The 25,468-nt window shown below is 48.9% G+C and overlaps 1 protein-coding gene across 1 annotated transcript in view; it reads left to right on the top strand.

The window, feature by feature from the left end:
* The first annotated feature begins 3,134 nt into the window (after window positions 1–3,134).
* Window positions 3,135–25,468, top strand: part of LOC144161796 (uncharacterized) — a 37,722-nt gene continuing 15,388 nt past the window's right edge. The window contains exons 1-3 of the mRNA XM_077692394.1: window positions 3,135–4,142; window positions 4,822–5,217; window positions 7,843–8,245. Coding sequence (XP_077548520.1) covers window positions 3,135–4,142; window positions 4,822–5,217; window positions 7,843–8,245 — 1,807 coding nt within the window. The remainder of the gene's footprint in view (window positions 4,143–4,821; window positions 5,218–7,842; window positions 8,246–25,468) is intronic.

The following is a 25,468-nucleotide window of genomic DNA, read 5'->3' as shown; positions in this document are numbered from 1 at the left end:
TTATTAAGCCGGGTTCATTGTAGTCCTTCGGAGGTCAGCTGACGGTGTGTAGGGCTCGAAAAGCCTACAGTATAACACTGAAAGTCTAAAATCGTTTCGAGAGAGAGAGAGAGAGAGAGAGAGAGAGAGAGAGAGAGAGAGAGAGAGAGAGAGAGAGAGAGAGAGAGAGAGAGAGATGATGGCTTAAAAAAATTTGCCGCATATCCGTTCAGGGGAACTGGTGACGATTGATAAGGTGTAATCAACAAATCACATAGATAAAGGAAGTAGAACCGGAGTAGCAACATGGTCAAAGAAAATAAAGCAAGGGGGCGCTTTTGTTCGGCCATTGCGAGAGGCGGCCTGAAGGAAGATGAAGTAACCCCTGCACGCTCCCTCCGCGAGGTGCTTACTTGAACGAGCTGCTTTAGTCGTCACCAGCCTCGTGGCCACCCCGTTTCCTTAGCGCATCTGTTCCTAATAAAGTTTTTTTTCTCTCTTTGTCCCACACTCTCTCTCTCCATAACGCGAGAGACCCAGAGACAGACGCCACCAGTGAGAACACTAAAACTCCGCTTTAAAAAGCTCCGCTGCTCATCTACCTTCAAAGAATGAAGTGGTCCTGCATTGCTTTCTTAAGTTTTCGGGGGCAATCCCCCTAAGTGGCGATGAGCGTGATTACCCCCCCGCGTGCTCCTTCCTCGAGCCCAGGCCTGGACAGAACCAAGCAGCCTCCGCTGCTCGGCAAGGGTCCGAGAAAATTTCCCGGTGGACCAGCGTGCGAGTCTCATGACCGCGGGCAGAACCTCCGTCGGCCGGGGTTGAAGAGCCACTCCATTGCGTAGTCCGGGACTCGGTCGCCAGATTTGAAAGAGGTGAGTTCCTTCGACCGAATCCTTGCGATTGGCTGGGAGTTGGGAGTGCATAAGTCACACTGCCAGTAGACGCGATAAGCTCCAAGTACAGGGCGTCATCCAGTTTGCTGGATCTATCGCTACAGAATAGATAAGTTTACCTGTAAAATTTAGGGCGAACCGTCGTTCGACACGGGGGAATAGCAGCCCCGAAACGTAACTACCGAGTTCGCCGTAATGCAGACCAACAGTGCGCCTCATAATCTGACCATAGTATACATTCAGCGCAATGAACAAGCTACAAAGACACGAGACAGTGAACAGGAGGGGCGCTGACCCTCTACTAAAAATTTATTAAGATGATTTATGCATTCAGTGAACCACACTTTGCGCATGAGTACAGTGTACTAAAAGAGAGTGGTGTGTCGTCCGGGCCCGATTAGGGGGGTCCCTTTTGCGATGAAAATTTCTGCTGAGGAACTCTTGTTGTAAGCAGCACCGCTGGCGGCCGCTGCTTACCCCTTCGTTACAGAAGTGTTTCCGTTAAATTAATCCTTTATTAATGCCCTGAACAGTATTTCTTTTTCGTGACATAAATTTCTGTAAAACTTGTCAAACAACTGTTTAGTTTGATTTAAAAACTTATAGGTGGTACTGGCTGCAGCAGGAGTTCTCTGGGGATCGCCTGCACTCCATAAAATTTTTTTCATAGCAAAAGTCACCCGCGTTCTCCACTGGTTTTCCCCCGCACGACACACCTGTACCTTTTAGTAGCATTAGCAAGGCTAGAAAGAAAACAAAGAAACATAGAAGTTAATTTTTCAACAGATAAGAGCATGATCTCACGGGCAGCTCATGGGGGTTTCTATGGCCGTAATGTCTTTTGCAAGAAACGTAATTTCTGCTGCTCTGAGGACAAAGGAAGGCTTACTGACACACATACCCTTCATCGTGGCGACATGAAAGGCCTCTACGACTTCTCAGTATATTTGTGATCCATGGCATCACAGTACCTTCGTGTCATGAGGTAGAGGCTGGCAGCCACACTCCTGGTAGTGTGAAGCCAGACGGGAGGGCTTCGACTTGCCTAACAACATTTCCTTTCGAAATAAATGTTCGTCTGTTTGTCCGCCTTTGTTTCATGTCCATTGCGCCGAATTTATACCATGACTATGTACCAACTTCAGGAGCTAGCCACCTTTTTCACCATCTTTCGTTGAGCTTCTACCAAGTTACCCGGATGATAGACAGCCTTCGCTTATTGCGCGAGTAAAAAACATAAGCATGCGAACCGGTATACAAAGCGTTGACGTTGATTGCTAGGTTGACTAGCCACGTTGTTTGCGGAGTGTGCCGCACGTGCGAATGTTACCACCAATATTACGCCGCTACTCGGCCACATTTTTGATGTAGCAAGGACGTAGTATTAGTACCATGCTTTATGGGGCGGGGCGAAGAGTTTAGTGCGTATCTTAGGTGTTTCGTCTAGTATCTTCATGCCTCCACTTCCGCCCCCCCAAAAATATGTACCGTTTTTCAACTGCACAATTACGTGCTTGAGAAATTAATTTACTTCTCTTCGCTTGGAAATTACACTGTTTACAAAATTGGTTTGAATAATTAAGAGTTGTTGCCAAGCTACCTAATTTGATCGGAAACAAAGTATATTGCCAAAGGCAAAACATGAATGAAAATGAATCGAGGATTCTATGACGCAGATGGTTCAGCTTACTTGGAGCAAACTACACAGTGGGCGGGGAATTAGGCCATATTGCATGGGCGATTGGCCTTCTGGGGGAGATATGCGCACACCTAAAAATTATATTGCGTAAATTTGCAATTCAGAAAAGTGATCTCCCAAAAGAAAAACGAGGAATAATTGTGCTTAGGGACAGAATAGACAATATTAAAGTGAGCTGATGTGAAACTTAGCACAACATCCAGCACAATAGCGGGAACACAAAAGAACTCTCAAAACAAATTATTTACCCCCGTGACAACTATTCTCCGACCGGTGATGGATCGTGAGTGATCGATAGGTGATCGATCCTGTTAATATCTTCGGAAAGTAAAGACAAGGTGTGGTTTCGTTTTTATCTGCCAGGTTAGCACAAGCTATGACTCTACGGAAGCCTGACATAAAATAGCTTTTAGTCCATACGGTAAAATCGTAAGAAAAGCATGGGGCATGGATAGAACTTTCTTAATGGCGTAGTATTGTGTTATTCAAACAGTAACTTGACTAATGCTCCTACTTCTTATGAACCAGGGTCTCCTAGATCGAAGGGAGAATTTATCGAAATGCCCGAGGAAGAGGAAGATGACGACAAAAAAGCGAAGGGCAAGAAGGCCGACAAGAAACCTGACAAAGGCAAAAAAGACAATAAGAAAGGCGGCAAGGACAAAGGAGGCGGCAAAGGCGGGAGCAAAAAGAGCAGCAAGTCCGGAAGCGGTGGAAGTAAGGGCAAAGACAAAGCCAAGGGAAAGAACAAAGACAAGGGAAAGGAAAAAGACAAAGGCAAAGACAAGGGAAAGGACAAGGAAAAGGGCAAAGACAAAAGCAAAGACAAGGGCAAAGACAAGAACAAAGACAAGGAGAAAGACAAGGAGAAAGACAAGGACAAAGACAAGGGCGAGAAACCCAGCAAGGAGACGGGAAGCAAGGATGACTTGAAGAAAGACGAAAAGGGCAAGGACGGGAAAGATAAAGCGGGTAAAGAAGAACCGTTAGACTTCGCCTCGCCCCCCGTACCAGCAAGATCGGGCGGAATGTACACACTTTGGGAAATGGAGAAGGAGAAGAAAAAAGAGCCGGGCGGGCAGAAGCCACTCGCTGATCTCAGCCCTACGGACCTGCCCGCTGGGCTTGGGCCCTTGAGCCCGTTGGAAGCGGTACAAAAGGAAGAGGCCAAGAAGCCCGACAAGGCCGAAAAGTCCAGTGACAAGTCTTCACTGAAGAGTGCCTCGTCGACGGAAAAGAGTAAGACGTCTAAGACGGGTACGACCGAAAAATCCGAGGACGAACCGGGCGGCCTGGACCAACCGAAGAAAAAGACCTCGTCTAAAGTCGTTGGTAAGAGTAGCGAGCCATCGTCGTCGAAGACCGTGGTTCGAACTTTCACATCGCGAGGCCCCGTGTACGCGGACAATTACTTCGGCGAAGACACGGACGACGAGGGCAGCCACAGCTACATCGAGATCCAAATGTTCGGCCGCCAGTACCCAGTCACCGATCAGGGATGGGTTCCCCAGAGCCAGGCACATCTGTGGGAACAAAGCTACCGCGACGCTGCATCGCAGCAGCGGCAGGTATGTGAGCGTGCATCGGGACAGCTGACTCCCACAGCATTTCTCCTCATCCTCCTCCTGCTCCTCCTCCTCTTTCATCTTCTTCTCCACCTCCTCCTCCTCCTCCTCCTCCTCCTCCTCCTCCTTCTTCTTCTTCTTCTTCTTCTTCTTCTTCCTCCCCCTCCTTCTTCTATTTCTTGAAACACTACAAACAAGGCAAACCAGTTGCCGGACGGTGGGAATGTCACCTTTATTAGTAGCAGATTGTTGCGGCAAAACAATGCATGTGCAAAGAAAAAAAAATGAAAGTACAAGAAAAGTGCATTGGTACACGCTCATGCGCGAGGTCATGATTACAATTTTTTACGAAGAATGGCGAGGCAATGGGGAAACAATGATTGGAAACAAAAATTTAAATACAAACATTTCAGCAAGCGCGTACTCTATTAGAACAAAATAGCAAACTTCTGAGTACACGTCCAAAGAAAGGTTTACCTCAAGTCGATTGAAAATAGGAGGCTTTGAACAGGTTCCTTCAATTTTGACTACGTTAGTTTTTCCGAAACTAACGCTTCTAATACCACGGGGTGTTGATTCAATACATCAGGTATTTTTGACGCTAGTTTTTTGGCTAGCCAAACCCGTTCGAGATCTTGGCTTGGATAACGAAACCTGGGGCTTTTATGCGCGTCCGTTTTAGGTGGAGTGGGCAAACAACCAGCAGTTCTACGACGACGTCGCCGTTCCCGCCTGGCAGGCGTCTCAGCCTGACCCCGCAGCCGTCCGTTTCGGGGCCATGGCAACAGGGAGCCCTCTCCTGGACGCTGGGGGAAGGAACGCGCTAGTCGCGCAGAGGCTGAGGGAAGTGCATCAGACCCTGCAGCCAGCGCCCCTGACGGATGACGTGGTGACATCGACGGAGCGAGTCATCTACGAAGTCACGCGTTCCGTTCCCTCCAAGCCGTCCGGCATGTCCCTGGTAGACGCCCCGGGTAGGCCCGCCTGCACTGGGCCTGGTGGCGGAGCTTACGTACTCAGCAGCCAAGCCACAAGCCAGTTCCAGTGTCCGGCCACCGGCAGCCAGGCTGTTGTTCGAGTAAGGCACGTTTCTATTCTTCAGCACATTCGCAGAGGACGTGGTAGGCAGTCACTACACAGCTGTATCATTCAGAATGTGTTTGGTAATCAAATTTTGGGGGTTTAGCGCGCCGTAGTGGATGGCTCCGGTTTAATTTTGACCACGTGGTGTTTTCTAACGCGCGGCGAAATCTCGACGCAGGTGTGTTTTCGCCATCCCCCTTCACTAGAAAAGCGGCCGATGCGTCATGTATTTACTATAATTCCTCGTTTGGTCACTTAATGAACATTTAAGTACCTACCGTTGTGTGCACCACTAATCATTTGTAGTAAAAAATGGGGAAGACCACCATACATTGACGCGGGACAAGAGAAAAAAAAATATGTTTAGGTATTTACGCACTTCTAAAATATTAAGTGAACAGATTTTGGGGAAACCCCCAAGGTGAGTAAGTTTCGGTGAAGGAAAATATGACATCCACCCCAATGCAGCCAAACGGCTACAAAGTAAAGCTATGCAGCTTCCTCAGAAACCTCGCAGTGGAAGAAAAATTCGTTCTTGTAGAGGATTCGAACCCGGGACCACCGTTCAACCGGAGCAGTGGCTTTACCAACTGGGCCTACCAGGAGGCTAGTTGTTTGCAGCGCGAGATCGAATTGATCGACAACTCGAAGTGACGGGCAGGTGTTAATCGACCAGATTTAGGGGAAACCCCCAAGGTGGAGTAAGTTTGCCCACGTACTCCTTAGAGCGCAGATGGCCTAGGGAAACGCGGTTCTATAAACGTTGAAGTAGGGCGCCTCGATTCACGCGCGTCTCCGCCGTACGGCAGTGCTGGCATTGAGGCACCCGGCCTGGAGCAGTGGAACGCGGCAAATTTAAATCGACTTCAGCAAACCTTCAGCGTGTTTACCTTGGGAGGAGCGCGACGCAAGAGGAACAGCATCAGAACTGAGCGGGAAAGCGAAGGGAGGCATTTACTTGGCAAATGTCAACAAAGACTATCGTGTTTTGTTGACATTTGCAACGAAAGGAGCAGATACGCAGCCAATTTTTTATTTTATTTTCGCCTCTATCAGAAAAGCGACCGCCGCGGCCGCGAATCGCACCCGCGTCCTTGAGCGGAGCAGCACAACGCCTTACCCACGGAGCCACCACTGCGGGTGTTTTATACATTAGTCACTTTGTGTTTTTGGGGGATTGGAACAATGTTTCTCTTAAGTAACCGAATGTTTTTAAAGCTATTTTTTAAATAGCCTAACAGCGCTTACAACTAGCCCACTCATCGTAAACGAATTTGCTAACTATACTCGATTACAACTCAAGAACGGCACCACCTCATGTAGTGTATCACTCCGCCAAAGCGCCGGACCCGTGACGTCAGTGCGCGCGCGTTTTGAAGGGGGTTTGCTATGAATGCGTGATATCGTCTGCCTTGTCTCACGCAGTTTGTTTGTCGTCACTGCAGTCGTTCTTAAGTATATTAAGTCCAAAAATCACGGGAACGGCTCACGCCATGTTCAAAATAATCCCAGTAACGCCCTACTTGCGCCGCGCGGAGAAACATCCGGCTACGGTGATAAGGCACAGGGGCTGTGGGGGTATAACAATTATGAAGTAGTAAGAGGAATGTGGAAAGGAGTAATGGTTCCGGGTCTCACGTTTGCGAATGCTGTACTCTGCTTAAAATCAGACGTCCTATCAGGCCTTGAAGTAAACCAGAGAACGGTAGGACGTTTGGCCTTAGGCGCGCATGGAAAAACAACTAACGAAGCAATTCAGGGAGATATGGGCTGGGCGTCGTTTAAGTTTGAGAGGCTCAGAGTAAAATATGTTTTGAGATGAGGTTGAGGGCAATGGATCAACGAAGGTGGGCAGCTAAGGTTTTTAGGTACCTATACTTGAAAAGCGTGGACACGCAGTGGCTCAGGAAGACTAGAAGGCTAACGATGAAATACGGAAAGAACAGTGGAGAATCCAAAACAGCCAAGGTAACCAAAAAAGAGGCAAGGCAGATTGAAACGAATAAATGGAGGGAAAAAATGGAAGCTAAAACGTCGTTAGAGATGTACAGGGCTGAGAAATTGAACATCAGAAAGGAAAATTTCTGCGATAATTCCCAGGGCAGTGCTTTGCTTTTTGAGGCTAGAGCAGGTTGCCTGCAAACTAAGAGTTTTGTGGGGAAGTATTCACAAAATGATGGGGTATGCGTGGTCTGCGGAAAAGAAACAGAAACTATGCGGCACATAGTGTTAGAATGTGAGGGTATCCATCCAAATCTACATGAAGGGAATATTGGGCTTCCAGAAGCCCTAGGATTTAAGGGTATCACAGAGGAAGTTAACTTCAAGGCTGTCGAGGGGACGAAAAGAAGATTAGAATGCTGGTGGACGAAAAGCAGAGAGGGGAATGTTGCCTAGGACAGTTACCTCCTGTAACAGGGAAAAAAAGTACTTCATGCCTAATAAGCTTTAGTGCCTGCCCTAAGCAGCGCTAGTATTAAACCAAGAGTGTAAAACATGGTTATATTAGTCTTTTTTGGTAACATGACATGTCATCACCCCGCTTCAAAGGGGAAACCAACAGCAATCATCAATCACCATCATCGCTGCCGAGTATAGCCGTTCCTTCTATCGAACGCAGCACGAGATGCGGCAGTCTAGCGCCACGCAGCTGCAGGCTATGATGCCGGCCGGGAGACAGGCGAGCAAAAGGGCGCCAATGTACGGGCCCCCGGGCGCCGGCACCGCCGACTACGGCAGCGGAGCCGCCCCTCCGGCGGCGGTCGTGGCTGCGCAGCGGAAGCAGGCGGACATCCTGAGCCAGCAGGCGAGCCTGATCAGCGAGCAGTCGAACATCATCCAGCAGCAGTCCAACATCATCGAACAACAGCTGGGCCTGATGGGTGCGCTCAGGGGCCGCTTGGGCCGCGAACTGGACGGACCGCTTTCCCAGGACGCGCCGCAGGGGTACGCCGGGCCTCCCGTGGGCACCGCCCCTTACGGGAGCGTGTACTTCGCCGTCGACTACCACGACGCCAACCAGAGTGAGCGCATGCGTCGGCTCTTTCATGGCCTGTATTACCTAGCGTCACTAAATAAGCTACGCTGAACTTCGTGCACTCGGAAGCGTCTGGGGGCCATTTTGTTTCTGGCTTGCAGTGTTGCCATCTCTCCCAACGAAGCCGCCGCCGGTTGTGACCGGTAGAGTGTGACCGGCCGTTCTAGCGTCCGTGCAGCAGCATCAGCAGCAACAGAGAGAGAGAGAGAGAGAGGCGCCCAGAAACAAAATGGCTGCACCCATATGATAAGAAATATCACGTGGTACCAACCGACCAATGAAAATCCTGGCGGCTATAACAATCTGGGAAAATAGTGCCGATACTCTAACAGCCTTTATTTGGTGACTCTGGTATTACCCGTCAAATACGGCGGACGGAACAGAGAGAAATAGCTGGCAGGGGCCGGTTAGCTGTACAGTCAAGGACAAATTAAATGCGAACATGAAAACAGGAACATGAACACACGAAAGCGAAAAATACTATTGGTGAATGTCCAATAATGGCGCTTTAACGGTGTATTTTGAAAGCCACATTTTCCAACTTTGTGATTGTAATAAACCCACGCGTCAATTTGACTTGCGTTGACGGAAATCGCGCTGTTTGTGTGTTCTGGTTCACATTTTCGTGATCGCATTTTAACAGCGGAGCCGTTGTACAAGCCGCAAGTTCGCCGATGCAGGAAAAAAAATACCAAGAAAAGACCCAGCGTTCGTGAACGCGTGCCTCGTGGCGACCGCCGAGTGTCCTCAGCACGCGCAGTGGCTTCAGAAAAAATTGGCCGCGTATCTGCTCCTTTCGTTGCAAATGCCGTCAAAAGACGATAGTCTTTATCGGCTTTTGCGAAATAAATGCCTCCCTTCGCTTTACCGCTCACCTCTCATGTTGTTCCTCTTGCGTTGCGCTCCTCCCAAGGTAAAGACGCCAAAGGTGTGTTTAAATCATTTTAAATTTCCCGCGCTCCACTGCTCCAAACCGGGTGTCTCGATGCGAACGCTGCCGTACGGCGAAGACGCGCGTTAATCGAGGCACCCTACCTCAACGTTTATAGAACCGCGTTTCCCTACTCCACGTGCGTTGCAAGCAGAGCGTGGAAACTATCTAGTGGAACCTTGCGTAACTTGTCCGGTTGATTTCTTAAAATGGCGCCAGAAGCTATAGTGACGCGGGCGACAGCAGGCGACGGCGGAGTGAATTCTTTTTCTGGAGTTGATGAAGTATTTAATTTCGCAAAAGTCAAGCATGTATGATTTTTTATAAAGAAACACTGCAAATATCACTTCTGTATTGATTTGTTGTCTCATATTTGCGTAATGTCTTGTTCTTCTTCAACAATGTTGACAAGTATGAACATTACACCGGACCAAGACAGGTAGATTTAGCTGTGACTAGTAAGACTATTGCGCAGGCATTGTTTTGCTTTGGCCGGGTGGCTGAATCGAGTCACAGACAGACAGACGGACAGACAGACAGACATACAGACAGACCAAAATTTCTGGGTTTAAGTAGCCCAAGAAAGACTATCGTCTTTAAAAAAAACAATAAAAGATCGATTGATTAAATCTTTTATTTGAGCAAGGAGGGCATTTGCCGTACGGTGGAGAGAAGGATGGAAGGCAGGGGATTAGTAATAAAGGTCCAGATTCAAAGAGGGGATTCTTCATATGGGGGCCTGAAAGTCTTCACCGCGGGGTCGGAACCAGTTAGCCTACTCGTGCCAGACCACTCTTAACTGCGAAAGCGGCAATTGTTCGTAATAAAGATGCGTCTAATCCAGTATGTGCTTCATTTTGTATGGTGTTGGGATCAATGTTTGTTAGGCTCTGTGGGCGATTGTTGGCAAATTGTGGGCACGTCCACACTAGGTGGTGCAGATCTCATTTGGCGTCAGTATTGCAGTAGGGGCATCGTGAATGTGTGTTGGGGCATTTTGCCCATTTCTGGTAATGTGAGGAGTGTAGGCGGTACGTGCGCATAGTTTGTTGATGAACACTTCCTCGAATCTGCTGCAGGACACAATGTTGGCAAGATACCCAGGGGGTGTAACCTGTTGCCAACGTTGTCGTTTATTTTGCTTTAGTCGGAGAAGTAAGAGGGCTGTAGGAGTGGGTGTGGAGGCTGAAAGGGGAACCAGTGGAGGCGTAAAGTTCGAACACTCCTGTGCCGCCTCGTGGGCGGACTGGTTCCCTGGGCCAGTCTCCTCGTGGCCTGGAATCCAGTAAATTCTAATGTGCACGTTGTGGCCTTTGAAGAGTTCTTTGTGTTAGAGTATAAAGTGACCGAGCGGGTTCAGGGAAAGTGGCTTGCGAAGTTCTTGAATTGCTTCGAACGAGTCCGTTAGAATTCGTATTTTGGCAAAAAGAAAGCTAGCGCTGTTGTCAAGCGCTACCTCCCATCTAAAAAAAAAAATTCCAGCCCACTAATGGTTAAGATGAAAAGTCAACTGCTTGGGAGAGGTCACCGCGGCCGCTGCATTTTGTAGAAGCCACTATGGATAATTGGAGGCATGACCACGAGTGCGCCACTCCTTCCCTAGACGACTTGCGGATCCCTCCACCGCTGCCTCGAGTCGATGACGAAGAGCTGCTGGAAGTCTACAATGCTGAGGATGACTTTGCATCCACCACTCGCCGCGAAGAAGACGACGACATCTTCGATGCATATGAGGACGATTACTAGCAGCGCACCTATGTAAATAAACAATGAAACTGAAACTAAACCGTGTGTCCTGAAATTCTCACCTACAACAACTTCGTCATTAAAGCCTTGCGCGTGAGTGCAAACTGTCCTATTGTTCCGACCGCTACTTCCGAATTTACTCGTCCGTGGTTGTACCTTCTCCTCGCGGATATTTTAAACGTCACTTTTGTTGGGTTGGGACTCCATAAGAACGGGCCACTGAAAAAGCGAAAGGGATCTGTTTAGCAGTACATGAAATTAATAAAAGAGCTGGACGACTATCAGCGGATTGTTGATTTGTAATCCGCCTTACACTACATTCATGATTCCCCTCTCCTATTATATCTCGGAAACACTTCCAACGTCCCTGGTCTATCAAATGTAGGCGGAATTTAACGGGAGAGTGATCCATTTTCCCATATCACCCCTGTTGTTATTCTATTTTTAGCGTTTGTATGCCTCTTGGCTCTGATTTTATCTTTTATTCTTTCATCCTTGGTTTTAGGTTTGACACGTGTTGATGTCAAATATCTTGTGTAGTATCGAAGTTTGATTCGTTTTAGCTTCTCATTAGTCATGGAAACGCGAGCTGTGTTGTTCATCACTTCGATTCTTCCACCCATGTTATCATGTTAACTTTTTATTCTTAGTGGTTTTATGCCCTTTTGGCTCTCATTTTATTCGTTCATCTTTTATTTCAAGTGCGACACGTGTTGATTGTGAAAGGCATGCAGTCAGTCCAAGTAGTATCTGTTATCTGGTGCATACTGTTTGGTTACCCCGTTTTATCGAATTGTTTTGTTTGTTGCATTTGACATGTGATTCTTCTTACGCCGAATCGGGTGATGCGGCTGCTGATAGGAAAGGGGGTAACACCAGTGGGAGGTGTATATGCGTGTTGCTATTTCATGCAAAATGAAGTTGGAAGTTGCGCTCGTCTTGTCCTCTCTTTCCTTCGTCCTCGTCTTTTGCGGAAACTTATTCCTTCGTACGTCAGGAACCAACTAGCCAGCAATCAAGTCCTGCTAATCCATCAGATTGAGTTCCAATGACACCCCTGTGCGCCAAACGGACACCTTTTTCCACCATCCCAGCGAATCCTCATTCCTTTCCCCCCCCCTGTCTATCCCCGGGCTCATCACACTTGTCCATGTAAGCGTTCAAATCTCCCGCCAAAAATGTTTCGCCTACGCGCGCACGCATACAAACGCCAAAGGAAAGGTTAAGGGAGGGAGAGTGAGCGGAGATTGGGAGAGAGCGATATTTCAGCTCAAGTTCTCAAAGATACCATTCAACGAAGCACACTGAGTCTGAGTAGTTTTTTTTTTGTTCAAACTGAATGATAAAAGTTTTCGCTGCCGTTTCGTTCCGGCCTTTCTTAGAGGCGACAGAAGCTTCCCTTATTAGAAAAAACAATCACAGCGGTCATTTCTCTCCCCCATTTTAGCCGAAGTTTCCCCTTGACGCACAAGATCACATACGAAGTATGCCGATGATTGATTGATTGATTGATTGATTGATTGATTGATTGCTTGATTGATTGTGGGGTTTAACAAGCCGACGCAACGCAGGCGATGACTCGCGCCATAGTGGAGCGCTCCGGATTAAGTTTGACCATATGGGAATCTTTAACTTGCGCCGAAATCTCAAACACACGGGAGTTTGCTTTTCGCCGCTTACAAGAAAAGCGGCCGCCGTGGCCACGAAGGCTGAACGTGCGTGAACAGCACAATAAATCTGCGAGCTGATGCGACTTCGGAGAAGGTGTTGCAAAAGCACGCGCAGTTGTCAGAGTGGTGGTCAGCAACGCTCAAAGTGGCCATGCGGTCAAAAACAAGATTGTTTTATTGGAAAGATTGGGTGTTTTTATAGGGCCCTACGTGCTTGTTCGGCAGCAAGCGATGCTTTATTCACCGAGAAATTAAATATTTCAAGTCAAAACTTCAATTCTCCCATTAAATCGTGTGTTTTGTGACGTTGAGAACGACGTATTAAGAGCAGGGCCTTAAATCTAGATATAGCCTGCCGACCAACGCTGCGACCATCTCACAGGCACCCGCTTGATTATCTTGCATATCGCCCACTTTCAAAGATGGCGCTGCAGTACTGCTGAAGTGCCCGTGTTTGGTTATCTTGTTGATCGCCCACTTCCATAGATGGGGCTTGTCATGTGTCAGGGCACCGTCTGAGAGGGGATGCATCAAAACCCCCCGAAAAGGAAAAAAAAAAAAACAACCAAACGGCAATTTGAACTGCGCGGCAGGAACGAACCAGTGAACGAACGCCGCGCCTAAACGCCGAGGTGTCATGGCCAAATGTGGTAGTGCACTGGTCAGCCAATCAGAGAACCCCGCGCAGGAGACAGGTGGCGTGATGACCATATATGGATACGAAAAAGCAAGGAGCCAATCAGAGTGTGCCGCGATTAACCCAGAGCGGTTAAAAACGGTGCACAAAAGAAGGAGGAGGCAAGAAACCAGGAGGCGGAAGGAGCACGTGAGCTTCAAGGAACGAGCCACGGGGACGTGGCACGGCCAACGACTATGCCTACCAAGCCTCTTGGGAGCGGTCCGACTTCGCATCGGCTGCGGCGTCCTAGGCGCACCACGAACCGGTGTCTTCGTGGCCCCAGCGGCGGCGGTCGGGCACCTGCGGTCGGCGTCCACGCTCCGTCGACATTCGCTTCGACGGCCCCGAAAGGCTATGTCCGTGCCGAGACCTACCTGAGACCTCCAGCGCAGCGGCTACTAGGGTTAGCTACCGAGGAAACACGTAGGGACGCGCGGAGCCCAGGCCGTCCAACGAACTACCTATCGAAAGCCGGCATCGACGCGAGACGACGACGGCTACGAAAGAGTCACGGCCACGCAAGGGTGCGACACGTCAACGCCGACGACCGGAATAGGCCAGTCCACTAGTGGCACGTCGTATAGGACGTAACTTGGGACTAGTTGTTGTAGCGACGGTATTTAAAACAAGTTGAATAATTAGTAACTTGTGGAGAGGGGCCCTTTGATTCGAGTATATAGAAACTTTATTGTAGAAACTTTTGGGTCTTGCTTTGAAATGTATTTTGGGATATTTAGTGTGAGGCTTGATTGTTTTTCAGGTGTGTGCAATTGATTTCTGGAGTGCTTTGCTTTAGGGTTTTTAGAGTGTTTAGAATAGATGTGCGTTTTGTTAAACGCATCAATGGCTTTCCTGCGTCCATCTCTCTGAGCTGGACGGAACAACCTCCCCACAGTTCACGCGAGACCGCTGTAATACTGCTGAAGTGTAATTGTTCCCACTGTACTTTTAGCCGGTCTAGTACACATGCAGTATTTTCATTACGGTTCATACAAATCATTTCCGCAAGCTGAAGCTGTGACTCGACAAACATGGTCACGCAAGTGACCGTGCCGCTTGTGTCAGTTGGTCAGTGTTGTTTCAGGCAAGTCCAGAGTGTCCGACGGCTGTGTTAGGTAGTGTCAGCCGGCAAAGTGGCGCACTAACTGCTTCGCTGTTTACGTGTTCGCCCGTAAGTTTAATTGTTCACCCTACAATTCTCACTGCTATAAAATTGTGCCCTACATTTAAGCGCAAATAGCTAATTCGGCTTGCTTAAGCCCTGCCTAATTTGCGTTTGCTTTTGTCTGCCTCAGCCAATCGCACAGAAGGGCTTCTGACATCTGGCTTATTTTGCGGGAAATGAGCTAGTGGCTAGCATGACCATTCCCTTTTTTTGCTAATTATGTAGCTTATTTGAGGAAGTTTACGTTAAAAGTGGTGTCAGTATGATTCTAACGATGCAATTTTTCGAATGAACGAAACTTGTGTTTTGTCTGCATGACCCCTTTAAGACCGGGCTAAAGGGACCCAGAAACACTTTTTTCAACTTATTTCGAAATATTAAATGCTTGCAGAGCGTAGTCAACCAGCACATCCAGTACTTCGATTAGTGAGTCGCAAAAGTACCTCGGCCGAAAATTACTGCTATGCCCATCAGATAACTTAGAAACTTGCTCCTCAAAAGATTTTTCTCTTTCCCAGTCTTGGCGTTCTTCGACCGCTGGAATTGTATCATTACAGCGGTATAGCGGCTATTGGCCCGCTTTCCTTTAGTTGCAACAATGAAAATGAACGCATTCGATAGCCTCTTAAAAATGAAAGCCACAAAAGCAAAGCACTACCGAAAGACTTATCTGCTGCAACGAGCACATCACGCAGTGCCGCTCCGTGCTCACGATACCTATACGCCTCGAGCGCGGCCGGTAGGGGCGCCACTGAAATCCCCCTAGCGGCCCGTTTCGAAAGCAGGCGCGGGAGTCCCCCGACCCGCTCCCTACTGTCGCCGTTGCTTTTGGGGCTCGTTCAAGACAGCGATTTACCGTTTGTCCGCGTTCGAAATACCGAATAACGTAGACCAGACACTCTGTTTGCAAGCGTGGTGTGTTCACGAGAGTATAAACGTTTATGACGCGATCTTAGTGAGATCTATATGAGCGCCGGGCGTGTGTCACAGGCCGGCGTCCCGAAGCCAGCATTTGCATCAGCTGATTGCAATTCCGCTGCCCTGATATTCAGTGGCAGTGTCTCCGTAAGCAGTGTTTCCTCCGATGGTCATGTTGCGGCCATACACACTATAATGTAAATCGGCTTTCTGCACTTACAAAATCCAGCGGAGCACTTATATCTGACAGCACGCAAGTTACGCCTGCCAATATCGCATATCAGATATTGATCAGTACCATGAACAAGCCAATGCGGCATAAATTTCGCAAACGTTGTACCAAAGAAGTACGATGGATAATGCAAAATTACACTCCGCAGTAAACGACGACAAATTTAATGCTGGGTCGCCTTGTCCCGAGGTGAGCGCTCGAAAAGATTCATCTGTTACATTTATCCTCAACGAGAAGCGCGAAGATGGGCTTATAGAGTAATCCGCGTCCGTGACCAAACTTTTCTTCGAAGCATCGCCATATGACACAGGGAGACTGCAGAAGCTAGCATATACCGAAATTAGAGACCCTTATCAGATACGACACTCTTCCAACGAGCCCGTGTGTACGAGATTTCGGCGCGAGGTGGTCAAAATTAATCCGGCGCCCTCCACTACGGCGTGCCTCATCGTCTCCGTTGCGTCGGTGCGTTAAACCCTGCCATCAATCAATCAACTCTTCCAACGACACCTCGTATCGCTTGTGAACTGCCTACCCTGTATTCATCAAAAAAATGTGTCCACCGAGTGATCAGCCGTTCGTTCAAGGCAAAAACAAACAAAAAGTGAACACGCAGCTTGTGTGTGTGATTACTAAAACGTTCATTCGCTGATTTCGCTCCGAATTTGTAAACAACGATAGTTGAGCGTCCTCTTCCTCCTCCCCCCCCCCATGTCTTGCGAAATATCAGTGCATTTCGCATCTAGTTGGTGTTGTGAATAGTACCTTGCTCAAGAAAACGTCTTTAGCATTTCAGAAGCTGCACTCGGTTTTTTTTTCATTCCAGTACGACTATTCTATTTATTCCTGACTTGCAGACCATTCATTTTCCCGTGGTTTCATTAACATATACCTTGGTTCTTACTATAAGGCATGAGTCGGCAGATATCTGACAATGCACAGCCTTCGAGTGTACTTAACATTTTCACGTGGCTTATGTTCCCATAAAAGGCACAAGTTTTTGTCAGCTATTGGGTTATCACATCCCCGAAACATATTTTTCTACGACGTACATATTCGAAGCAAAGCCGCATTTGTTGTCTGCGCCGCAAAACGAACCAACCTCTTACAGTGCCAATATCAGGTCTAAACGAGGCGACAATAAATAGAATTCACTTGTGCTGACGTGTTCGAAGGTGACAGCGGTGACTGCTTCCGTCGCCGACGCCCGCAAGAGCGGCCAAGAAGCGCGCAGAACCGCCTCCCCGGGTAGCTCGTGTTAGCGTTAGAGCGCTCTACCAAGACGCAACTGTTTTTTTTAAGTGCCCTAAACGTGCAGTTAGCTTAAAGACGTTACCATAACAAGTTGTTTAGTGCGCGGAAAGGCAAAAAGAAGCGAAAGAGAACCAAAACACTGCATGACCACCTATCAGCCACGCAGCGCTAATCCCGCAAACGCCGCGGAGAAGCGGCGGAAGGTGGCGCAGCGATCGCGAATCTCGAGGCGTATAGCTTTCGCAGTGCTTCCAGACGCAAATGAAAGAGTGGAAGCGTTTATCGGAAGTGTTGCCGGGACCCTTTAACGTATAGTCTATTGATCGAATAATTTAGTGTCTTTGCACTGGTTGTTGCGCACTCTACTGAGGCATTTAGAATGGATGGCAAATTTCGCGTTTACTTGCATAATACACAAGCCAGCACTAGCGCTTCAACGCATAATCTGTAATGAAAGTCAAAACTAAAACATAGCTTACCAACCACTCCATACTAGCAGTCACGTCGGTAATGTTTCATAACCGAAGTGCCTGTCTTTTAATATACCTGTAGTACGAACAAGTTTCTAGATATCTGTGTTTTCCGTTACATTTACTTACCTTTATGTACTCTCTGACAACGTGTTATTCAAGCTCCACCAATCACGTTTCACCGTTCAGTATTTTTGACGTCACAAATCTTTGGGCGAAGATTGTGTGTGGGTGCGGCTCCTATCAAAAAAAGTTTTGACATTTTCTACGTCAATAAAGGACTGGTGGTGAACGCCAGTGGTATATCTCTCTTCTGGGCACCGATCCAGGCCAACTTTGCCTGATACCGTTGAAGAAAACGTGCCGCTTTAAGTTGAAGAAATGTATACAAACACCACACATTTTCATGCCTTTTTACTGCCTTAATTGTTCCTGAACTGTTCGTTCTTCGTTTTTATATAAACGTCGATAACTGAAAATGTTCAATGTGTCTTGCAGTGCCCAGGAACACTTGGGTGCGCCGAATGTGAAACGAGCAAAGCTGACTGCCGTCGTTCAGACCTACAGCCTCTTCAGAGGAGTTCTTGGCCGAAACCAAATGGAGGACGCTGTCGTCGGGCTACGAGCATGTTTCATTTCTGGTCCTGCCAAATTGTTTTTTGTAAAGGGCTCGGGTGTCCAAGTGTTGTGGCCGAGCATTATGCTCGACTCGTCAACAAACCGAATGTGAAACGAGCAAAGCTGACTGCCGTCGTTCAGACCTACAGCCTCTTCAGAGGAGTTCTTGGCCGAAACCAAATGGAGGACGCTGTCGTCGGGCTACGAGCATGTTTCATTTCTGGTCCTGCCAAATTGTTTTTTGTAAAGGGCTCGGGTGTCCAAGTGTTGTGGCCGAGCATTATGCTCGACTCGTCAACAAACCGAATGTGAAACGAGCAAAGCTGACTGCCGTCGTTCAGACCTACAGCCTCTTCAGAGGAGTTCTTGGCCGAAACCAAATGGAGGACGCTGTCGTCGGGCTACGAGCATGTTTCATTTCTGGTCCTGCCAAATTGTTTTTTGTAAAGAGCTCGGGTGTCCAAGTGTTGTGGCCGAGCATTATGCTCGACTCGTCAACAAACCGAATGTGAAACGAGCAAAGCTGACTGCCGTCGTTCAGACCTACAGCCTCTTCAGAGGAGTTCTTGGCCGAAACCAAATGGAGGACGCTGTCGTCGGGCTACGAGCATGTTTCATTTCTGGTCCTGCCAAATTGTTTTTTGTAAAGGGCTCGGGTGTCCAAGTGTTGTGGCCGAGCATTATGCTCGACTCGTCAACAAACCGAATGTGAAACGAGCAAAGCTGACTGCCGTCGTTCAGACCTACAGCCTCTTCAGAGGAGTTCTTGGCCGAAACCAAATGGAGGACGCTGTCGTCGGGCTACGAGCATGTTTCATTTCTGGTCCTGCCAAATTGTTTTTTGTAAAGAGCTCGGGTGTCCAAGTGTTGTGGCCGAGCATTATGCTCGACTCGTCAACAAACCGAATGTGAAACGAGCAAAGCTGACTGCCGTCGTTCAGACCTACAGCCTCTTCAGAGGAGTTCTTGGCCGAAACCAAATGGAGGACGCTGTCGTCGGGCTACGAGCATGTTTCATTTCTGGTCCTGCCAAATTGTTTTTTGTAAAGGGCTCGGGTGTCCAAGTGTTGTGGCCGAGCATTATGCTCGACTCGTCAACAAACCGAATGTGAAACGAGCAAAGCTGACTGCCGTCGTTCAGACCTACAGCCTCTTCAGAGGAGTCCTTGGCCGAAACCAAATGGAGGACGCTGTCGTCGGGCTACGAGCATGTTTCATTTCTGGTCCTGCCAAATTGTTTTTTGTAAAGGGCTCGGGTGTCCAAGTGTTGTGGCCGAGCATTATGCTCGACTCGTCAACAAACCGAATGTGAAACGAGCAAAGCTGACTGCCGTCGTTCAGACCTACAGCCTCTTCAGAGGAGTTCTTGGCCGAAACCAAATGGAGGACGCTGTCGTCGGGCTACGAGCATGTTTCATTTCTGGTCCTGCCAAATTGTTTTTTGTAAAGGGCTCGGGTGTCCAAGTGTTGTGGCCGAGCATTATGCTCGACTCGTCAACAAACCGAATGTGAAACGAGCAAAGCTGACTGCCGTCGTTCAGACCTACAGCCTCTTCAGAGGAGTTCTTGGCCGAAACCAAATGGAGGACGCTGTCGTCGGGCTACGAGCATGTTTCATTTCTGGTCCTGCCAAATTGTTTTTTGTAAAGGGCTCGGGTGTCCAAGTGTTGTGGCCGAGCATTATGCTCGACTCGTCAACAAACCGAATGTGAAACGAGCAAAGCTGACTGCCGTCGTTCAGACCTACAGCCTCTTCAGAGGAGTTCTTGGCCGAAACCAAATGGAGGACGCTGTCGTCGGGCTACGAGCATGTTTCATTTCTGGTCCTGCCAAATTGTTTTTTGTAAAGGGCTCGGGTGTCCAAGTGTTGTGGCCGAGCATTATGCTCGACTCGTCAACAAACCGAATGTGAAACGAGCAAAGCTGACTGCCGTCGTTCAGACCTACAGCCTCTTCAGAGGAGTTCTTGGCCGAAACCAAATGGAGGACGCTGTCGTCGGGCTACGAGCATGTTTCATTTCTGGTCCTGCCAAATTGTTTTTTGTAAAGGGCTCGGGTGTCCAAGTGTTGTGGCCGAGCATTATGCTCGACTCGTCAACAAACCGAATGTGAAACGAGCAAAGCTGACTGCCGTCGTTCAGACCTACAGCCTCTTCAGAGGAGTTCTTGGCCGAAACCAAATGGAGGACGCTGTCGTCGGGCTACGAGCATGTTTCATTTCTGGTCCTGCCAAATTGTTTTTTGTAAAGGGCTCGGGTGTCCAAGTGTTGTGGCCGAGCATTATGCTCGACTCGTCAACAAACCGAATGTGAAACGAGCAAAGCTGACTGCCGTCGTTCAGACCTACAGCCTCTTCAGAGGAGTTCTTGGCCGAAACCAAATGGAGGACGCTGTCGTCGGGCTACGAGCATGTTTCATTTCTGGTCCTGCCAAATTGTTTTTTGTAAAGGGCTTGGGTGTCCAAGTGTTGTGGCCGAGCATTATGCTCGACTCGTCAACAAACCGAATGTGAAACGAGCAAAGCTGACTGCCGTCGTTCAGACCTACAGCCTCTTCAGAGGAGTTCTTGGCCGAAACCAAATGGAGGACGCTGTCGTCGGGCTACGAGCATGTTTCATTTCTGGTCCTGCCAAATTGTTTTTTGTAAAGGGCTCGGGTGTCCAAGTGTTGTGGCCGAGCATTATGCTCGACTCGTCAACAAACCGAATGTGAAACGAGCAAAGCTGACTGCCGTCGTTCAGACCTACAGCCTCTTCAGAGGAGTTCTTGGCCGAAACCAAATGGAGGACGCTGTCGTCGGGCTACGAGCATGTTTCATTTCTGGTCCTGCCAAATTGTTTTTTGTAAAGGGCTCGGGTGTCCAAGTGTTGTGGCCGAGCATTATGCTCGACTCGTCAACAAACCGAATGTGAAACGAGCAAAGCTGACTGCCGTCGTTCAGACCTACAGCCTCTTCAGAGGAGTTCTTGGCCGAAACCAAATGGAGGACGCTGTCGTCGGGCTACGAGCATGTTTCATTTCTGGTCCTGCCAAATTGTTTTTTGTAAAGGGCTCGGGTGTCCAAGTGTTGTGGCCGAGCATTATGCTCGACTCGTCAACAAACCGAATGTGAAACGAGCAAAGCTGACTGCCGTCGTTCAGACCTACAGCCTCTTCAGAGGAGTTCTTGGCCGAAACCAAATGGAGGACGCTGTCGTCGGGCTACGAGCATGTTTCATTTCTGGTCCTGCCAAATTGTTTTTTGTAAAGAGCTCGGGTGTCCAAGTGTTGTGGCAGAGCATTATGCTCGACTCGTCAACAAACCGAATGTGAAACGAGCAAAGCTGACTGCCGTCGTTCAGACCTACAGCCTCTTCAGAGGAGTTCTTGCCCGAAACCAAATGGAGGACGCTGTCGTCGGGCTACGAGCATGTTTCATTTCTGGTCCTGCCAAATTGTTTTTTGTAAAGGGCTCGGGTGTCCAAGTGTTGTGGCCGAGCATTATGCTCGACTCGTCAACAAACCGAATGTGAAACGAGCAAAGCTGACTGCCGTCGTTCAGACCTACAGCCTCTTCAGAGGAGTTCTTGGCCGAAACCAAATGGAGGACGCTGTCGTCGGGCTACGAGCATGTTTCATTTCTGGTCCTGCCAAATTGTTTTTTGTAAAGGGCTTGGGTGTCCAAGTGTTGTGGCCGAGCATTATGCTCGACTCGTCAACAAACCGAATGTGAAACGAGCAAAGCTGACTGCCGTCGTTCAGACCTACAGCCTCTTCAGAGGAGTTCTTGGCCGAAACCAAATGGAGGACGCTGTCGTCGGGCTACGAGCATGTTTCATTTCTGGTCCTGCCAAATTGTTTTTTGTAAAGAGCTCGGGTGTCCAAGTGTTGTGGCCGAGCATTATGCTCGACTCGTCAACAAACCGAATGTGAAACGAGCAAAGCTGACTGCCGTCGTTCAGACCTACAGCCTCTTCAGAGGAGTTCTTGGCCGAAACCAAATGGAGGACGCTGTCGTCGGGCTACGAGCATGTTTCATTTCTGGTCCTGCCAAATTGTTTTTTGTAAAGGGCTCGGGTGTCCAAGTGTTGTGGCCGAGCATTATGCTCGACTCGTCAACAAACCGAATGTGAAACGAGCAAAGCTGACTGCCGTCGTTCAGACCTACAGCCTCTTCAGAGGAGTTCTTGGCCGAAACCAAATGGAGGACGCTGTCGTCGGGCTACGAGCATGTTTCATTTCTGGTCCTGCCAAATTGTTTTTTGTAAAGGGCTTGGGTGTCCAAGTGTTGTGGCCGAGCATTATGCTCGACTCGTCAACAAACCGAATGTGAAACGAGCAAAGCTGACTGCCGTCGTTCAGACCTACAGCCTCTTCAGAGGAGTTCTTGGCCGAAACCAAATGGAGGACGCTGTCGTCGGGCTACGAGCATGTTTCATTTCTGGTCCTGCCAAATTGTTTTTTGTAAAGAGCTCGGGTGTCCAAGTGTTGTGGCCGAGCATTATGCTCGACTCGTCAACAAACCGAATGTGAAACGAGCAAAGCTGACTGCCGTCGTTCAGACCTACAGCCTCTTCAGAGGAGTTCTTGGCCGAAACCAAATGGAGGACGCTGTCGTCGGGCTACGAGCATGTTTCATTTCTGGTCCTGCCAAATTGTTTTTTGTAAAGGGCTCGGGTGTCCAAGTGTTGTGGCCGAGCATTATGCTCGACTCGTCAACAAACCGAATGTGAAACGAGCAAAGCTGACTGCCGTCGTTCAGACCTACAGCCTCTTCAGAGGAGTTCTTGGCCGAAACCAAATGGAGGACGCTGTCGTCGGGCTACGAGCATGTTTCATTTCTGGTCCTGCCAAATTGTTTTTTGTAAAGAGCTCGGGTGTCCAAGTGTTGTGGCCGAGCATTATGCTCGACTCGTCAACAAACCGAATGTGAAACGAGCAAAGCTGACTGCCGTCGTTCAGACCTACAGCCTCTTCAGAGGAGTTCTTGGCCGAAACCAAATGGAGGACGCTGTCGTCGGGCTACGAGCATGTTTCATTTCTGGTCCTGCCAAATTGTTTTTTGTAAAGGGCTCGGGTGTCCAAGTGTTGTGGCCGAGCATTATGCTCGACTCGTCAACAAACCGAATGTGAAACGAGCAAAGCTGACTGCCGTCGTTCAGACCTACAGCCTCTTCAGAGGAGTTCTTGGCCGAAACCAAATGGAGGACGCTGTCGTCGGGCTACGAGCATGTTTCATTTCTGGTCCTGCCAAATTGTTTTTTGTAAAGGGCTCGGGTGTCCAAGTGTTGTGGCCGAGCATTATGCTCGACTCGTCAACAAACCGAATGTGAAACGAGCAAAGCTGACTGCCGTCGTTCAGACCTACAGCCTCTTCAGAGGAGTTCTTGGCCGAAACCAAATGGAGGACGCTGTCGTCGGGCTACGAGCATGTTTCATTTCTGGTCCTGCCAAATTGTTTTTTGTAAAGGGCTCGGGTGTCCAAGTGTTGTGGCCGAGCATTATGCTCGACTCGTCAACAAACCGAATGTGAAACGAGCAAAGCTGACTGCCGTCGTTCAGACCTACAGCCTCTTCAGAGGAGTTCTTGGCCGAAACCAAATGGAGGACGCTGTCGTCGGGCTACGAGCATGTTTCATTTCTGGTCCTGCCAAATTGTTTTTTGTAAAGGGCTCGGGTGTCCAAGTGTTGTGGCCGAGCATTATGCTCGACTCGTCAACAAACCGAATGTGAAACGAGCAAAGCTGACTGCCGTCGTTCAGACCTACAGCCTCTTCAGAGGAGTTCTTGGCCGAAACCAAATGGAGGACGCTGTCGTCGGGCTACGAGCATGTTTCATTTCTGGTCCTGCCAAATTGTTTTTTGTAAAGGGCTCGGGTGTCCAAGTGTTGTGGCCGAGCATTATGCTCGACTCGTCAACAAACCGAATGTGAAACGAGCAAAGCTGACTGCCGTCGTTCAGACCTACAGCCTCTTCAGAGGAGTTCTTGCCGAAACCAAATGGAGGACGCTGTCGTCGGGCTACAAGCATGTTTCATTTCTGGTCCTGCCAAATTGTTTTTTGTAAAGGGCTCGGGTGTCCAAGTGTTGTGGCCGAGCATTATCCTCGACTCGTCAACAAACCGAATGTGAAACGAGCAAAGCTGACTGCCGTCGTTCAGACCTACAGCCTCTTCAGAGGAGTTCTTGGCCGAAACCAAATGGAGGACGCTGTCGTCGGGCTACGAGCATGTTTCATTTCTGGTCCTGCCAAATTGTTTTTTGTAAAGAGCTCGGGTGTCCAAGCGTTGTGGCCGAGCATTATGCTCGACTCGTCAACAAACCGAATGTGAAACGAGCAAAGCTGACTGCCGTCGTTCAGACCTACAGCCTCTTCAGAGGAGTTCTTGGCCGAAACCAAATGGAGGACGCTGTCGTCGGGCTACGAGCATGTTTCATTTCTGGTCCTGCCAAATTGTTTTTTGTAAAGGGCTCGGGTGTCCAAGTGTTGTGGCCGAGCATTATGCTCGACTCGTCAACAAACCGAATGTGAAACGAGCAAAGCTGACTGCCGTCGTTCAGACCTACAGCCTCTTCAGAGGAGTTCTTGGCCGAAACCAAATGGAGGACGCTGTCGTCGGGCTACGAGCATGTTTCATTTCTGGTCCTGCCAAATTGTTTTTTGTAAAGGGCTCGGGTGTCCAAGTGTTGTGGCCGAGCATTATGCTCGACTCGTCAACAAACCGAATGTGAAACGAGCAAAGCTGACTGCCGTCGTTCAGACCTACAGCCTCTTCAGAGGAGTTCTTGGCCGAAACCAAATGGAGGACGCTGTCGTCGGGCTACGAGCATGTTTCATTTCTGGTCCTGCCAAATTGTTTTTTGTAAAGAGCTCGGGTGTCCAAGTGTTGTGGCCGAGCATTATGCTCGACTCGTCAACAAACCGAATGTGAAACGAGCAAAGCTGACTGCCGTCGTTCAGACCTACAGCCTCTTCAGAGGAGTTCTTGGCCGAAACCAAATGGAGGACGCTGTCGTCGGGCTACGAGCATGTTTCATTTCTGGTCCTGCCAAATTGTTTTTTGTAAAGGGCTCGGGTGTCCAAGTGTTGTGGCCGAGCATTATGCTCGACTCGTCAACAAACCGAATGTGAAACGAGCAAAGCTGACTGCCGTCGTTCAGACCTACAGCCTCTTCAGAGGAGTTCTTGGCCGAAACCAAATGGAGGACGCTGTCGTCGGGCTACGAGCATGTTTCATTTCTGGTCCTGCCAAATTGTTTTTTGTAAAGGGCTCGGGTGTCCAAGTGTTGTGGCCGAGCATTATGCTCGACTCGTCAACAAACCGAATGTGAAACGAGCAAAGCTGACTGCCGTCGTTCAGACCTACAGCCTCTTCAGAGGAGTTCTTGGCCGAAACCAAATGGAGGACGCTGTCGTCGGGCTACGAGCATGTTTCATTTCTGGTCCTGCCAAATTGTTTTTTGTAAAGAGCTCGGGTGTCCAAGTGTTGTGGCCGAGCATTATGCTCGACTCGTCAACAAACCGAATGTGAAACGAGCAAAGCTGA

This window comes from Haemaphysalis longicornis, unplaced genomic scaffold (genome assembly GCF_048455015.1).
Source record: "Haemaphysalis longicornis isolate Haplotype H1 unplaced genomic scaffold, Haemaphysalis longicornis Haplotype H1 scaffold_12, whole genome shotgun sequence".
Classification (NCBI taxonomy): Eukaryota; Metazoa; Arthropoda; class Arachnida; order Ixodida; family Ixodidae; genus Haemaphysalis; species Haemaphysalis longicornis.
Note: the sequence above shows the minus strand (reverse complement) of the source record. Positions and strands in the feature narration are given on the sequence as shown.